Source organism: Ipomoea nil, unplaced genomic scaffold (assembly GCF_001879475.1).
Source record: "Ipomoea nil cultivar Tokyo-kokei standard unplaced genomic scaffold, Asagao_1.1 scaffold2926, whole genome shotgun sequence".
In the NCBI taxonomy this organism is placed as follows: Eukaryota; Viridiplantae; Streptophyta; class Magnoliopsida; order Solanales; family Convolvulaceae; genus Ipomoea; species Ipomoea nil.
The window spans coordinates 2807160-2825097 of record NW_017619354.1 but is presented as its reverse complement, the minus strand read 5'-3'; the positions used below and the strand labels follow the sequence as shown (position 1 = coordinate 2825097).

Here is a 17938-nt window from a genome sequence, read left to right as displayed (position 1 = left end):
AAATGTATATTATATTCAGAAAAAATATATTATTTAAAAAGTGTAAGTACTTTATTTTGTATATTGTACCTTCAATACACGACTAATATACTTTTAATATGTTAAAAATGTACTTTTTGTTATGATTCACACACAATAATTTGTCTCACCACACGGCTACATATATATTACAAAACAAAACATACTCAAAATAAATAAGAAATAAAAATTAAGAAAATAAAGGAGATGAAGCCAGCTCATTTCCCTTATTATATAATTATATTAAAACCAGCACTTACATATACACAAACACAATGGCGTTCTTGTCATTTTATTCATGAAACCCAACTATTCAAATTTAATTTGAGTCTTAATTGTGTTAGTAACATATATTATTAAATTTTTGTATGTAAAATAGTATAGAAATTAATTGTGTATTTTAAATGTTGATAGAAAAAAAAAAAAAATATATATATATATATATATATATATATATATATATATATATATATATATATATTAAAAGGTGTTATGCCCCAAACAAGATCGAAGGGTCTCAAAACGGAACCAAAGAGAGCGCCCACTAGCGCAACAAACCAAAAACATCCATTCCATATATTAAATATTCTGGTTCCATGAATCATCAACTAATCATCGCATTAAAAAAATATTTATATTTATGAAAATAAATATGTTTTTCATTATTATTTAATTAACTAACAACTGTATTTCAAATATATACATGTGCTGTAATATATATTGTCATGTCTGTATACATACGCACGTAAAAATAAGTTAATTATTGTAAATTTTAATCTTGTATTAATTAATAAAAATATTTTTTTTTAAAATTACAGTAAATGCTATAAACGTTGAATTTAATTTACCGGATAAATATTGAAGTAAAATGTAATATATTTTTTTTGTAAAAAAAACAAACAAAAAAAAAGTAGCTGACAAGGTTATTAAATAATAAATTAAACTGTAATTTAAAAAAAAAAAAAAAAAAAAAAAAAAAAAAAAAAAAGATTGAGGTGCATGCATTATTCCCAAAGATCAGAGCAAGACTCGGATTCTGCTTACCTTGTCCCATCTATCCCATGTTGATGTTGGACTAACATCATTCCAACTTCCACCGCCACTATCTTCTTATTAATTATTGCCCACTGCCTTCCCTTCCGCAGCATTATCACTCCAATTTTTATTTTTATATTTAAATAAATAAATAAATATAACCCACCCAAGAATAAAAAATATTATATATAATGATTATTATATGAAAATTTTGGATCTCCAGTTTTAATTTAATGCTAATTATATATATGTACTTGAATTGATTTTGTTCCCTGCGGCGTTGCTATATATATATTTGTAGGCAGGCAAAAAGATTTTGAATTATGGCTGCCGGAGAATAAATTAAACGTAGTGATATATGGATGGAGAAAGTAAGGTAATTTAGTTAATACTCATGAGAATGGTGGTACATTGATGGAGGGTCGCCGCTATTTTGTCGAGTAGTCATGGCTTCTCTCTGGTTGTGATGCCCGCCGCCGCCGCTATTTTCGACTGCTCCCAGGTTTAGGTACACCAGTCTTGAATCCAGGTTAAGGTTGACGATGTTTCCACTGCCCCCGGAGCTGGGAATATTGCGGTGGTGATGCTCTTCGCTCATTGCCAATGCCGCCGGGTATATCACGGCGGAGGATGAGTTGTTGTTCGCCGCTGCATTGCCTGTTCAATATAATTAATATGAATATCAAATAGTAAATTTGTGTTTCTTTAGTGACCAGAGAAATGGCAATTACTGTGCACTGAATAAACTCTGTCCTATGATCTAGTCATAAAACAAACTAGCCTAAATTACTCATAGTACTCAAATCTCAGTCTTTTGAGAGTCTAACTTATAACATTTAATTACCAAATTAATAGTGCGATCAACCTATGTTGTCCTAATTTGTGTGTTTTTTTGGTTAAAGTGGTAACCGTTTTTTTATTTTATTAAGGTTTGTGTTACCTTCTTCGCGGGAGATGACCATGGCGGCGGATTGGACGAGCTCGAGGCACAGGCGGAGCTTGTTTGGCTCGATGTGGGCTAACCCGGGGATAGCACCTTTGAAGAGAAAATCTGAAGTTAGGGTTCGGAGAATGTCCAACGGAGTGATGCCGTCGGCGGTCCTAACGTTGGGGTCGGCGTGGTGATCTAAGAGAACCGAAACCATGTCCGGCGACACCATTTCAGCGGCAATGTGAAGCGGGGTCCTCCCGGCAGCCCCGGCCGGGTAATTAACATCGGCGGCGCCGAGCTCAAGAAGCGCCTTCACAACTTCACGGCTACAATTCTCCACCGCGTAATGCAAAGCCAACGCTTCGTCAAGATTCAGCCCTTCTCCCATCACCATCAGCTTCACTAGCTCCACGTCCGACGAGTCCAGCGCCCGCCGCATCCGCCGGATCTTCTGGTCCTCTAGATCGGCGGCGGCGCCGAGGTCATGGCGGTGATGGTGGTGCGCCAACAGGGAGCTCCGAGCAAGGGAGGACTTGTGGCGGAGCTCCTCAATTTTGGCGACGACGTCGATGGGAAGATGCTTGGCTAGAACTTCCGGCGGGAGCCCTGATTTGGCTACCAAATGTGAACACGTCGTCCATAGCTGCTGCATTTCTTGCTTCCCAGAAGCTATCAACACTCTCATCACATCCTCAATTGAAGCCTTCTCCACCATGCTTGCAAGTTGCTTCTGCAACAATATATATAATACAATTAATGTATATATATAATTTGATCTGACAGTTTTCGAAAGTTTTTGCATTGAGTTAATGGGTGATTGTGATCACTGTGGAAAGACAAGACTGGAGACTACTGAATAGAGAGAGAGAGAGAGAGATCATATATATCATTCTCCCAATTTGGAAAAGTTTTGAGTTTGGAAGGTGAATCCAAATCAAGAAACTGAGGATGTTACATAAAATCAAACATATACTGTCATGAGTGAGGGACACTATATATATACAGATTATTGTCATCAAGAAAATAGAAACAAGGAAAGTGGGGGTGTCTGTAGCTAAATTATGTAAACAAAATCTTGAATAATAATAGATGAAATTTAGTCAAAAAAAAAAATGAATTTACCCAGATTTCTCTGAGATCATATCATGTTTAACCTTAACAAATAACAAGTTAACAACCCTCCGATGAAAAAAAAAAATTCCAAAATCCAACACCGACAACCTTGTACAGTTGAGAAGGGCGGCTAGGGAGAAATATTGATGAACGATAATAAAGGAGAAAATAAAAATAAAAATAAAACCTGGGTGAGTAAAGCGAGCTGTTCAACACCAAAGGATCTAGCGGCGGAGAGAGTGTCGAGAGCGAGATCAACGGCGGAGGTGCAATGCGTATGCCAACACCCTCTCTCCCGACAATTAGGCCTGGGTTCATGTTTCTGCGGGACAATCGAGACCTGTCCACTGTACAAGAACTGCATCATGAGCAAGAACACCTCGTACCCCACCGAGTTCACCGGAATCACCTGCGGAATCGACCCCCTCGGCGACGCCGCTCCCGCTCCCGCTCCAACCAACCCCATCCGAGACCCCGGCGAGTCAGACCCCGGCGAATCCGGGCCACAGAAGAATTTCCTGAAGAACAGGCTCCTAGCCGCCAAGATACACCTGTGGGCATGAACCAACCGCCCCTCCACACTGAAGGTTACGTCGCTGAAAGCCTGGCCGTTGATCAGCAGATTCAGGTAGTCCAACGACAGAGATCTCAGAGAGTCTTCAACAGTACTCATACTCCCAACACACAAACCAAACGTACAGTGATCGAGTATATATCCCTGTAGGTGAAAGATATGTTTCTTGATGATGAGTACTTGAAGAAGAAGAAGAAGAAGAAGAAGATGATGATATCTTAGCTTTTGATGAATGATGATAGCTAGCCTTGAACCAATCAGATTTCTTTCTTTCTTTCTTTCTTTTTTCCTGTAATTTCCTCTCAGTTCTTACTGTTTGTTTCTTGGTTAAATACTCCGGTTTCTTGTGTGAGAGATTCTCTGGATGGTGTTTGCAGTGTGTGGTTAGTATTTTCTTCCTTTTCTTTTTAATGCTTCTTAAAAATTCTTTCCACTTTAACAGTTAACTAGCAATAAAAATACTCAATTTATAAATATTTAATAAACTCAGCATGCTAGAAAATCAGGGTAAATAATGGTTTTTTATTTATTTAAGGGAGAGGAGCAATATGGGTGGCTATTCTGGGCGGCCGAGGTATATAAGAAAATGAGGAATATAGATAATAAAAAAATAATTTGTTTAAACATTGATGAAGTCATACATGCTGGGAGAAAATGATGGGCTATAATAAAATACAAATTTCGTTTTTAATATTGTTACATCTGCTACTAATTTAAACTCATCCATTATTAACATGAGGTATGGTTGAGTGGAAGAGAATTATCTATCCTTAATCAAACGTTAAGTTAGGGTTCAATCATTGGCTTTGTCTCACTCAAAATAGATGCCTACCATTAATCACCGATTTAAAAATTTTGGGTACACTAAAAAAAAAGACTCATGCATTATTTTGAATGTAATTTAGTGCAATCACCAATAAGTTTATTATAGGTAAAGTATTATATATATAACCTTTTTCCCTATATCCTATCTTTGTTAATTATATATTATTATATATTCATTAAATACAATATGAAATATTTTTGTTCAATTCAGGTCAGGAATATTGGAGGTATCTTTTTATAAATCTGATTCAAGTTTATGAGATTTAAGATATAGTTTGACAATGTGAAAATATGAGTTATAAAACGAAGGAAATAATTATTTTGTAGCTAAATTAAATGCAATATTGAAGTTGGTTAGGTACAAGTATGTAGATTGCAGTTGTGAGTTGATGGATGGTGCTTTAAAAAGAAAGTGAGGAATCAAATTTTACTAGGGTTTCCCCTAAGGCATATATAGGGTCATAATATTATTTGCATCTTTCTTTTTAGGCACATCAAAGAAGATGAGAGTATATATTCTTGGGCTAATGTGATCTCATACTAAATGGATAATGTTACCTACCTTATAAATTTTTTACTTGTATTTGATAGGTAATGTAATTCTACGTTCCAATTAGAATGAAACGGTGAAAAATAAAATTTTAAAATTTCTTTTTATTAAATCTATAATTAATCACCAAAATAGACAAGGTATTTAATTTGTAACATACCATAATATTCATAAAATGATCAAGTAATATATAAAATCATAACTAATGTGAATATAAACGAATTCTTAATGGATTATTATGCAAGTTTATTCGTTAATACACAAATTTTAATGAGTTAATGGTTAACTTGTTAATGATCCAAGACATATTAAAACTTAAAAATAAACATGAACTTATTATTTTCGTAATTCATGACATATTAATGGATTGTATCGCAAATTGCTACTTTTACCTTCCGGAATAGGACTCAAGAGTAACCTACCTTGTCAATCAACTTACAAACTAAGTGTAGATGATTATCTCGAAATAGTGCTTATTTGCAATTCCTAATAAGAGCAACCTTATCAGTTGGGGTTATTTATGAGTTATTTGTGGGCCCTAGCATCCACCTCATCCTCCATTATCTCACTCAATCACAAAAAACTCTTCTCCACATCAGTTTTAAGTTTTTTGTGAGTTATTTGTGGACCCACCATTTAACCCACTATATTTTAATTATTTCTTTATCTATTTTATTTATATTTTAATTTTAATAAGAAATAGTGAAACATGCATACTGTATATGCGTAAAAATGAGAATTCAAAATGGAATGGTAAAACAAAATAAAAAGAAAATAATAAAAAGTTAATTAAATAATCATTTTAAAATTTAAAATTCACAAACATTTAAATTAATTTCCGTTGTTATTATTTTAATCATTTTAAATTTTAAAATTAATTAAATAATCATTCAAAATTTAATTCAAAAATATTAAATTTGGTATTTTATAAAATAAAGGGAAAATGGCACTTTTTCCCCCTGAGTTATATACCTATAGCATTTTTTCCCCCTAAATTATTAAAGTGGTTGTTTTTCCCCCTGAAATGTTAAATGGACATATTTACCCTTAAACTAAATATTTAATTTATTTTTTTCTCCAACAAATTATGACCATAATTTGGTTCAAACTAAACAAACACTATAGCAACCAAACCGAAATATTCCAATTACAATTTAGAATCGAAATTCGATATTTAGAGTTTATTAAATTTGTGAACCAGAACGGACGGTTCATGTTCCGAACTGTAAAAATAAAATACATTTATTGTTGAATTTAGACTATTTTAAAATTAAAAAATAAAATTTTAAAATAAAGACGGTTTAAAACCGCGAATCAGATCCGGAACCACCGGTTCACGGTTCAAGATTCAATTTTTTTGATACATAATTTTAATAAAAATTGATATTTAAATATTGGATTCTAGATCTGAATTATAACCGTAAACTATTAATTCGATTGCTTTAGTATCCGGTTCAATTCAAATCGAACCGTGGTCATCCCTACGTATACGCAATAATTTGTTGGAGTAGTAAAATAAATAAAATGTTTACTTTAAGGGTATAAATGTCAATTTAATATATCAGGGGGAAAAAGCACCACTTTTAGAATAATTGAGGGGGCTAATGTGCTTACCTAAATAATTGAGGGGGAAAAAGTGCTATAAGTATATAACTCTGGGGTAAAAAGTGCCATTTTCCCTAAAATAAATTAAAACAATAAAAAACAAATTAAATGTTAAAAACAAAAAACGAAGCTGAATGTGAAATTGTGAATAAACAAACAGAAACGAAAAGCTTTCCAAAAAAAAAAAAAAAAAAAAAAAAAACGGAAAGAAAAAGTAATTAGGTGATGAAGGACGTACACTTGGTGGCCCTTACTCTGCAGGAGTAATCTTTTTGAATTAACCCATTCCCATATCAGCTATGCTCCTTGGCTTAAGAGAATTCATCTGACAATAATTCTAAAATAACTACTATAGTGAATGCTCTAAGTATCCTTCTAAAAGCTATCACCAATCAACCTACCAAACAATGCAAATTGGCCCTATTGGAATTCGGTATGTCTTCCAATGAAAAAACATTAGTAATTAATACTTTGAACATTCAATGTTGTTCAATTAGGTTTCAGTGTTTGATGAAATAGTATAATTATGCTCCACTCTGAACATAACGATAATAATATATTAAAAAGTCATCTCTTTCAAGTCAACCATGATCTTGCTTGCGAAAAGCAAGTCGATTGGAGGATTGTGGTCCACTGGTATCGGATGGCTCCCTTATGTGGGAGGTCTAGGTTTTTAGCCTCGGTGTAGGCATAGATTGAATGGGTATCCCCCTTCCTTTGTAAAAAAAAAAAAAAAAAAAAAATTAAAATTTAATTGTGCATAATTTACAAGGATTGAAAATTAATTTCACTTTTGCCAACATATTAAATTTATCCCTTTTTGTCATGGTGTTAAGTCACGATTGTTCTTTTTTTTTTTCCTTAGTTACAAAGTAATCCATATAGAGATGTCAATTCTATCCGTATTCAATGAGTTACTCGTATCTCCATCTCAATAATTAAATAGATAAATTGATAATAAAATACTCGCACGATTTGAGTAATCAGCAAGGGAATGTGGGTGAAATTTTTTATATCCACGCAAGTGCGGGTGAGGTATCCCTGCCATGCACCCACACTTATATACATGTAATTGTGTTATTAGTATCATTTATTATATAAGTATATGTATCTTGTATTATTAAAAAAAATACATAATAGATCCTTTCAAAAAAAATTACATAATAGATTGAACTTGTTTATGAGATAGTGCCTCGAAGATTCAATTGCATTAACATTCAATTGTCTTAATTTTTAATAGATTTTTATCTATATGTTTGTGGACAGTTATATATGTTGGACTATAATCTATAATCATGTGTCTGGTTTTATTGATTATTTTAGAAACAAAAAAAGTAGGGAAAATACTTTCCAGAACAATTAATTAGTTGTTGTGTCCTTGTAGTTCTTTAATGTAATTATTTTTATAGTTACAATATTCACTCACAAAAACGGATTGTGCACACGTACAATTGTACTTATTGCATGCCATGTTAATTTACACTAAATTTGATTAATTCATCAATATTAAAACATGAGAGTTTTTAATACTTACATTTTCACTTTTATTTGCCAACTATCTATGTGATAATTTTTTAGTTGTTGATATTTTAAAGTTGACTAAATTTAGATCAATAGATTTAAACCCCCACTCATATTTTTTTTAAAGAAATTTTGGTGAGGGTAGATACATTTTTTGAGCCAACTACCATGCAATGTGCTAGTATCCCGATTACCATTCTAAATGAGTGGTCATAGGTTTGAATCCCGATGGTAGGGTGTTAGATTTTTTAGGCTCAAAATATTTGAGAAAGTATAGAACATATATTATCTTATAATAAATCATGAGTATTTCAAAAAATTAAAGAAATTTAAGGTGTGTTTGGTTCACACGTTATGTTAGCCTCATTTTAAGCTTCTCATTCATTCTACACACTTAATATTGTTTCCTCTTTAGAGAAAGATTTATAGTGTGTTTGGTTCGTATATGTAAATTGAAATTGAAATGAGAATCAAATACTTGATAATGGTAAGGTGTTTTTGTGAAAATATTTTACATATTTGATTGTAAAGTGGAATTGGAATGATTACCATTATTGATGTTTGATTACGTATAACTTTACAATAGGATTAAAGGTTTAAAAAATACAAAAACAAAAAACAAAAAATCAAGATCCAAATATGATGACATCCAAATCACCAATATGAACAAAAAAAATCAAAATAAAAATACGAGAGATGTACTGAAGAGGCTACAGATCAGGAGGTAACATATAATGTGATAAGATGGAATGATATCTGTTTCTAATTGAAGAAATAATTAAATCTAATAGTTGTGTTTTAAAAAGTTATTCTATTTTTGGTTTGTAAAAATCCATAGAACGCTGGGAGTGGTGCCAATTGCCAAGTTGGACTTAAATTCGGGTTTGGAGTGTGGTGCACGTGAGTTATGACAAACACGTGTGTGAGGATACGAAGAGCAACTGTTTACTGTTAGAATGCAGTACTCCTGTGGCAAGGTAACTGTTAATTTCCCCTCACTGTCAAAGTAAAGACAGCAGATTAAAAAACAAAAAAAGATATCTGATTTTTGATTGACAACACGTCACTGCTTGTCCAATGATGTGTAATCCTCCGATTTGACGTTTGACTTGTCTCTCCATTTTTTATTTTTTATTTTTTGAAACTTGTCTCTCCTTTATTAATCAACCACTTTGGATAAACAAATAAAATCAGGTTATAAAAATTGTTGAAATTTTTTATAAAGAAACTAATATTCATAATTTATATGTATGTAATTAAACGTTTGTATAACTATTTAGAATTGTGAGAATTTATAGCATTTAGTACACATTATATACGTATATAATAAAGAAAGTAGTCCATGTGCTAAGCACTCCAAAGTCAGTGGAGGAGGAGAATGAATTACATGAGAGGATACGGCGAAGGTTGAAATGGTATGTTTGATACTCTCTTTTGAGATGTTTATTAATATGTTGAATCATCCAAGGAAGTGTGGGACTCACTTGAGTCAAGATACATGAACAAGGATGCTTCGAGCAAGAAGTTTTTAGTTAGTAATTTTACAAATTTCGAACAAGTAAATTTTGAATCCGCGATTTAAATCGAAACTGATATCAAAATAAATACAAATTGGAATCGAACAGATTTACAAACACTGTTTGTAAATGATAAATTTGTGCGGTTCTGGTTCACATTTATTCTGATTCTAGTTTCGGTTTGAACCGTCGGTTTAAAATTTATTTATTTTAAAATTCTATTTTTTTTATTTTAAAATAGGTTAAATTCAACAATTATTTTATTTTATTTAATTTTTTTTCTAGTTATGAATCGTAACAATAACCGTCCCTATTGTTTTAATTTGGTTATTATGGTGTTCGGTTAGGTTTAAATGAAATCGTGGTCATCCCTACATATAAGTAATAATTTGTTAAGAGTAGAAAAATAAATGAAATAGTTATTTTAAGGGTATAAATGTGCATTTAACATCAAATGGAAAAAATCGTCCCTTTTAAAATAATGTAGGGGACAAATGTGAATACATGAATAACTCAAAAAAAAAAATATATTAAAAGCTTATAATTCCGGAAAAATGTCATTTTTCCTATATTGTCAATTACGGTTATATTGTTTTGGAAATGAAGTTTCCTTATTTAAAATTTAAAATAATAATAATAATAATAATAATAATAATAATAATAATAATAATAATAATAATAATAATAATATAAGAGTTAATTCCACTAAAGGTCCCTTGTCTTTTGTGTCAATTGCAAATTTAGTCCCAGACTATAGTTTTTGCCATTTTACGTCCCTGATTATCATTTTTGGATACTTTTAATACTTTTTATGGCTTTTTATATTTTTAGTAAGGGTATTTTTGTCTCTTCATATTTTTCTTTTGTTATCCGATTTAATTGGTTTAGAACTTTAGGTAGCCTCTGATTTTTAGACCATATTTTTTAACCAATTTTTAGTAAAGTCCTAAACCAATTAAATCGGTTGAAATAAAAAATAATAATAAAAGAAAAATATGAAGAGACAAAAAATGCCCTTACTAAAAATAAAAATAAAAAAAAGTCATAAGATGAACTAAAAAAATCTAAAAAAATGATAGTTTGGAATGTAAAATGACAAAAACAATAGTATGTGACTAAATTTGAAATTGCCACTAAAAATAAAGGACTGAAATTAACTCTAAATAATAATAATAATTTGTGCAAGTTGTAAAATTCTTTGTGGGTTCCACCAACAATGAAGCTGATTCAATTCGATTTTTTATGATGGTGGTGACTTTGATAAAGTAACTTTAATTAAGGAGAATTAATTGTATATTTATCATACCCAAAATTATAGAATCAACCTTTTAAATTTTAAGAGGTGATTCTAAAAAATGTCTATCCACAATGTCTTTCAGTTTGATCGTAATTGGGCTCAGACTATGATTTTTTTTTTCTTTCCAGATTCAATCATCTATTAAGAAATTCATTTATGATGTGTCAATTATGAGGGTATAAGTATAAAATCTAACCTTTCACATATTTCTTTTCCATTATCATTCTTCCAAAGGCTGAATGCCAACTCTAAGATTCTTTTCCATTATCATTTATGTATAGGATATTTTCGTAATTTTTAAATGTCTAGAATACATTATATATCATTAGAATTGAAGTCTACAAGATCATTGCAATTTCTAAAAAAACTTGCTCATAATGACATTCTTTTGCCTTTATACATACACAACAATTTAGAAGAAAGGAATGAAAAGTTGAATCTTATATTTTTCCCTTCATAATTGACACCTAACAACTATATTTCTTAGGATCCGTTTGCAAAATAGAAAAATGACTTCTGAAAAATAAGTCATTTTTTGAAAAATATTTTCCTTTCTCGTGTTTGGCTGCACAGCAGAAAACTGTCTTTTTGTGTGTTTGGTTCATTTTCTAGAAAATGAGGTAGAATTGTATAATTAAACATTTTATATAATTAATTATTTTGTTTAAAATATAAAAATATTTAAAAAAAATATTTATTTATTTTTAGATCAAATAATAGTAATTATTAAAAAGATTTGCCAAGCACATTGTACTCAGATGACATGCAATACTCTTCTATATGGGAAGTCATGAGATCGAGCCTCAGCGAAGGCGGTATATAATACAATGTAATAGTTCTGTGGGATTGGTTTCCAACTACGACTGCAAAAATCGGAGTTGTGTATATCATACAAATACAATGTAATAGAGCTGTGTGATTGGTTTCGACTGCGACTGCAAAAACCGGAGTTCCTCTCGCCGTTTTTTTTTTTTTTTAAGGTTTCCGCCGGAAACAACAACTATGATTTCCGGTAGAAACCAGACCATTGGTTTCCGTCGAAAACGTTGTTGTATGTTTAACAGAAAATGACTTCCGTCAAATTTTAGAGGAAGTCATTTTCCGCGAAAATAGCTTGATTTTTCGTTGACTGGATTTTTCAATCCCATCCAAACATGGGAAACCCGGAAAATGTTTTCTAGAAATCATTTTTTTTCCGATCCGAGTTTCTAAACAGAAGCTTTAATGGAGAACCAAATATGTGCATATATATACGGAGTACTCTGTCCTCGATCTCATGACCTCCCATATGAGTGTCACTACATGTTATCTGAACATAAGGTGCTTAGCAAATTCATCTAAACTTAAAATATATAATATTTAATCTTCATAACTCCTAAATATTATTTTAGTTTAGTAATATGATTGAAATCCACAAATACACATTTACTATATAAATATCAAACAATGATATCCTCAAACACACATTTATTAATTAAAATTTATTATTTTTCCTAATCTGAAAACATTTAGTTTAATATATGTTCCTCAAAGTAAATTTAACAACCAAATCAAAAGATTTGTCCCCTAAAAGTGACAAAAAAGTTGCAAGGCAGAGGTGTGTACGTACTAATATTTCCATCGTGCGAAGGAATTGAAGATTTATCATTTTCAATGAAAAGCAACATAAAAAAATAACAAACATAATCTCTCACTATCAACTGTAACTATAATTTAAATTTAATTAACTAATTAACCTCCAAAACGTTGTTTTCACAATATTTTTGGATGCAAAAGTCTTAGATTTTGGTGACTTCTTTAAAAAGAAAGATTAAGACTAGAAGGCAGGCATGATTAAGGCTTAATGATTAAAAAACTCAAATCTTTACTCTGTGAAATAATAATTAAACTTTTTTTTTTTAAGAAATGAATTAATTCACATCATCCAAACCAAGAACATCATAGATGAAAGAATGGCATACCACTCCCTTCGATAACACAAATAATTAAATTTTTGAATTTCATAATTTAGTATTGAGAGAGCTATGAAGCCGGAGCCAAATGATAATTGAAGTAAAAAAGTAGAGATTCGTTAATGAATTCAGTCTAGAAAATAGTCAAGAGTCTAAGGGTAAGGTTTTTGAGATTTAAATTGAAAAGAAGAAAGTTCAGGGTGCAAATTGGACGGAAAAGTTGAGGGGTAAAGGCGGAAAGGATAGATCTAAAGTTCAGGGTGCAAATTGGACAGAAAAGCTGAGGTCTAAAGTTATAAAGTGCATGATGCAACATAAAAAATGTGCACAGGTTCACACACACACACACACACACACACACACACACACATATATATATATATATATATATATATCGGGATGGGTCAAAAAAGCCCACGCTTTGACAGACCTCTATCTTCGGAACCCACCCCTTACCTAAGTAGAGGGCGGAGTGGGTCAACCTGATCGATAAGCAAGGTCTATTTTGATGACGTACTCTACTTATAATATACATCTAATTGAATTGAGTTCCGATCATACCTCATTCAAAATACATTTAAAAAAACATATATGCTTTATATATATATATATATATATATATATATATATATATATATATATATAGATTCGATTACTATCGTAATTGAAATATCATTCTAATTATTGCGTATAATTGAAAGGAGACAAACTGCAAATAGGAAGTGCAGTGGTTGGCTGGTCGCCAAATGATAATACCAATTAAATATACAATTAATGTGATGATTAAGCTAGTTGTATTGAATTATTTTATTTCTGCGTTCAATTAAATTTGTCAATTGGTTAATTATTTGACTTGTATATTAATTAGGGGCTTTGTATGAGACTATCACGGTGATACGGTTTGCCTTTGGGAGAACATAATTTTAAGCCACCATACTATGTCCGCTTCTCTCCCACCATTTGACTTGTGTTTTAGGAAAAGCTATCATCCGAACATGTGCTGTCCTGAATATCACATTTAATATATATATATATATATATATATATATATATATATATATATATATATATATAGTGATTATAATAAGATTTATTTGAGTTAAATGTTATTTAAGTATATGATACACCTGGGGCATTAAAGAATTTGCTCCGTCTTAATGATTACAAGGTTAAGTTGATATATTGATAAATTGTACTCTAATTTTATGTTTATATATTTATATGCTTAATATATATACATTACTAGAGTAATAAAAGAGATAACTTAATTCTATGGTTCTACTAAATGCCTTCTAAATGATATTTCAAAAAGTGATTGAATCAATTTCTTTGTCTTATCTGTAATTTTATGTAAATGAATTTTCATATTTACTCTTACATTAATATTAGGTTTTAACATATACTTGAGGTGATGAACGAAAATGGCCACTATAGGAATTATATTCTAGGACAAAATATGATCCTTCTTATAATTGGGGGACTAAGTTTACAACAAAATTGATGGATTAAACAAGTCATGTTCTTTTTTTTTTTTTTTAAGTCATTTTCTCATTTTTTGTAATATATACAAACAGTTTTGTTCACTAATATTACATTAAACATTAAAAAATCAAATCATAAATAATTTGGATCAAATTCTATTAATCCAACAACATTAAAAAAAAATAATAAAAATAAAAAAAGACAGACAACTAACACTGCATATTATATTAAAATGATCAATAATGTTAGTATTGTTATTATATATATGTGTGGTATGTGTTATTTTGATGTATAGTCTGCTCCTGTCTTTATTCTGAGTTTCTTGGAACATTGTGAATGTAGATGCATTATATGTAATACATTCTTGTAGGCGTTACAGCGAAATGACTTGGGTATGTGGTGTGTTCACTTTGCTTCCTGGGTTTTATATAAATAAATAAAAAAGAAAAAAGTTGTATGATTTGACAAGACATGAAATGGAGGGGCATCCATGTGATAAACTAGTACATACATACATGACAATATATATAATGAGAGTTGTGAAAGAGTAGTGAGTCGTCGATATGATCCTGAATAATCAGGACAGCTTCTTCTTCTCCAGTCTCCACGGTGGGGTGGTCCAACTCCCACTCACGAGGGCTATCAGCCGTACGATGAGGCCAGATCAGAACCCCCCCCCCCACCCATCATATCGTACGTCGTCGTGACTCGTGACATGGTGGCGTACCAACTCATGAACTCTCCATCCATCACATCTCACTCATCACTGACTAACTGACGAGGTTTTTAGGGAGAAAAGTGTTGTCATCATCAACCAATTCTTTTTTCTTTTTTTTTTTTTTGGAATATTACTGGCTCTAGTACAATGTAGTATCTGTTCATAACTACTTTCTCAATCTACTGAAACACAAAGAGCCAATAAAACCTCCATTGAAACTCGAAATTACAACATTCCATATGAGAGTTCAACCCAACATACTCATATTTTACTCTTTTTTTTTTTTCTTCCTTGGAAGCTTATGCTGGAACGACTCTTGCATGTCAGCCTTGGCACTATTTTTTTTCTCTCTACAAAAAATTATTTTAAAATTTTATGATGGTACATTTATTTATTTTGAATGTACAAAAATGTGGCGTAACATTTTAGGGGTTGTGATGATTGAATAAGTGAAAGGAAAAGACATGCATGCATAGTGATAATGGATCTGATCTGATCTAACGTCTCTTCAATCAGTACAGTGTTTCCTCTCATTCTTTTTGCCGGCCGCTCTCTCATTCATCCATCCATCTTTCCTACACGCATATATATCAGTACAGTACCACCCAATTATTAACCCTTCTTGGATTGCACCTCAGCTCGCTAGTTACCTAGCTCAGCTGTAACTAAAACAGTAATAATAATTTTTTGCATTTTAATTACTCCGCTGAGCTGAGCGCCTCACGTGTCAATGCATGCATGCATGCATGAGAAATGGGTGGCATGTATATATGCTTATATTGCAGAAATTAAAGGGAGCTCAGATCCATCTTATTAATGGCTCCCTATGCGCAACTACACTGCAACAGTGGTCAGTGGTTGAAAGAGAAATCAAAGGGTGGAGCCAAACAATATCTGAGATGAGGGGTCAAAACAATTTTGCAGATGTTGGGTTTTTTTCAAATGATAAATGATATATGTTCGTTTTCTTAGGTGGTGGGGTTTAAGACCTTTGTCGCATCTCAATTTTATTGATGGATATATAGGAGGTCAATCAGAATTCTATGAAACTGACGCAACTAACTCCACCCAAATTGATTAGCCAGTACAATTTGGTAACCACAAAGTTACAAATTCAACTCTCAACTCGAGTGCACTTATTGACCTTCTTAATTTAAGTCAATCAACTATAGACAATTTTGATTACATTGCACTAATTTATAATATATCCTTGTGGTAATTTCCGACTAGGATCACAAAGTACTGCAAACTCTCACATAGTGACTATGTATTCCTTAGTCACAGAAGATTCTTTGAAGTTCAAACAAGGCTGAAACAATTCACCAGAGGCCACGAGCTGAGCTTGGTGAAGTATATAAACTGCTATGTTTTGTGTCTTATAACAGTCTCTTATTACCTAACCATGGCCCACTTTGATTTATCAGGAAGAAGATATGGAGTATTACATAAACAAAGGGTAAAATTTTTAAAACATGAGAATATATATGAGAAATATATATTACTCTTTTTTATTTGGCAGCTTCCTATTAAGTATTATTTCCTTGTGATGTAAATACAGTTGCACCTAATAATTGCAGTAAGGGAGAGGAAACAGTCAATTCAAGCACTGGATCAGTTGTACCATATACATATGTGTCAGTATTATTAATATTTTTATTTATTGACAGTAGACAAAAAGAAAATAGAAGTAGTAATTATAAAGAAAATCAAAATGCATTACACTCCCATTTTTGTTTGTTATGTATAATATTTATTATTGAAACTAATTTTTTTTATTTTTGTATGTTTTAATAAATTTTATAAAGTCTAATTTTTTTTTTTATAAAGTCTAAATTATTATTAATGTCAGGCAGACATTTTAAGAAGTATAATTTATTAATTTTAGTATTTAGTATTTTTTTTTTATAGTAATAATAGGGGAGAGAGAAGGGTGTGGGGGCAATGCCCCGACAAGCGTGGGCTTGTCTTGTCATGTCAAAACTACATTTAATGGTCTCATGTTGATGACTGATGAGGAAATAACTTAACTGCTCTATATTTTTTGTCTTTTATTTCTTCCCTTCTTTAATTTATACTAAATTTGTATTTTGAAAAAAAAAAAAAAAAAAACTAAAATGTCATCCCGCACTATGAACTATTCCTAATTTTTAATGCCACACCATGACCTTTAATAAGTGATATTTAAAACCATAAATCATAATTTTTTGTCATCTAAAACTTTTTACAAGTTTCATATAGGTTACCGGTAATAATATTGCTGACAAGAAATTTTTTATTATTCTTTTGCCTTCGTATTATAATATTTTTTTCGTATTTTTCTTTTTCCCTAAACGTATAGGCATGCTCTACGTTTTTCGCTTCTCATTTCTCCGATACCAAACTCCACAGAGCATGCCTATACAGAGCAGGCCCGATCAGAGAAACGAGAAGCGAAAAATGCAGAGCAGACCTATACGTTTAGGAAAAAATATATATATATGAAGGTAAAAGAAGAAAAATAATCACCTTGTGGTCTAGGGCTGGCTCTCCCATTTTGAAGGTCATAAGTTTGAGTTCCAATAAAACAGTATTAACTATTTGTGCTTCAGTAGATTGAGAAAATAACCATGAACATATACTACATTATAACAGAGTTCGTAATTCTAAAAAAACTCATAAAACATCATGATAAGATCATTCAGTTTAAATGGTTTATAATTATTCGGTTGAAATAAAAAAATATCAGTAAACAACTCTTTTTATAATTACAAAATCAACCAACTTATAATTATCCTTAATAATTGTAAACACAGTAGTATTG

At 31.2% G+C, this 17938-nt stretch overlaps 1 protein-coding gene across 1 annotated transcript; it reads right to left on the bottom strand.

Moving 5' to 3' along the window:
* Nucleotides 1-1438: 1438 nt before the first annotated feature.
* LOC109161686 (regulatory protein NPR5-like) lies at nt 1439-4095 on the bottom strand. Its single transcript, XM_019310177.1, has 4 exons — nt 3804-4095; nt 3285-3773; nt 1994-2714; nt 1439-1710 (listed from the first exon to the last, which is right to left on the bottom strand). Exons 2-4 carry the CDS (start codon nt 3768-3770, stop codon nt 1439-1441), a joined length of 1479 nt encoding a protein of 492 aa, XP_019165722.1. The 5' UTR covers nt 3771-3773; nt 3804-4095.
* Between the last annotated feature and the right edge of the window lie 13843 nt (nt 4096-17938).

Excerpts from the sequence above, each read along its gene's own strand:
- LOC109161686 (XM_019310177.1), bottom strand. The coding sequence starts at position 3,770 with ATGAGTACTGTTGAAGACTCTCTGAGATCTCTGTCGTTGGACTACCTG. Across the intron at positions 2,715-3,284 it reads AGCTCGCTTTACTCACCCAG|AAGCAACTTGCAAGCATGGT; the intron begins GTTTTATTTTTA and ends ATATTGTTGCAG. Across the intron at positions 1,711-1,993 it reads GGTCATCTCCCGCGAAGAAG|GCAATGCAGCGGCGAACAAC; the intron begins GTAACACAAACC and ends TATATTGAACAG.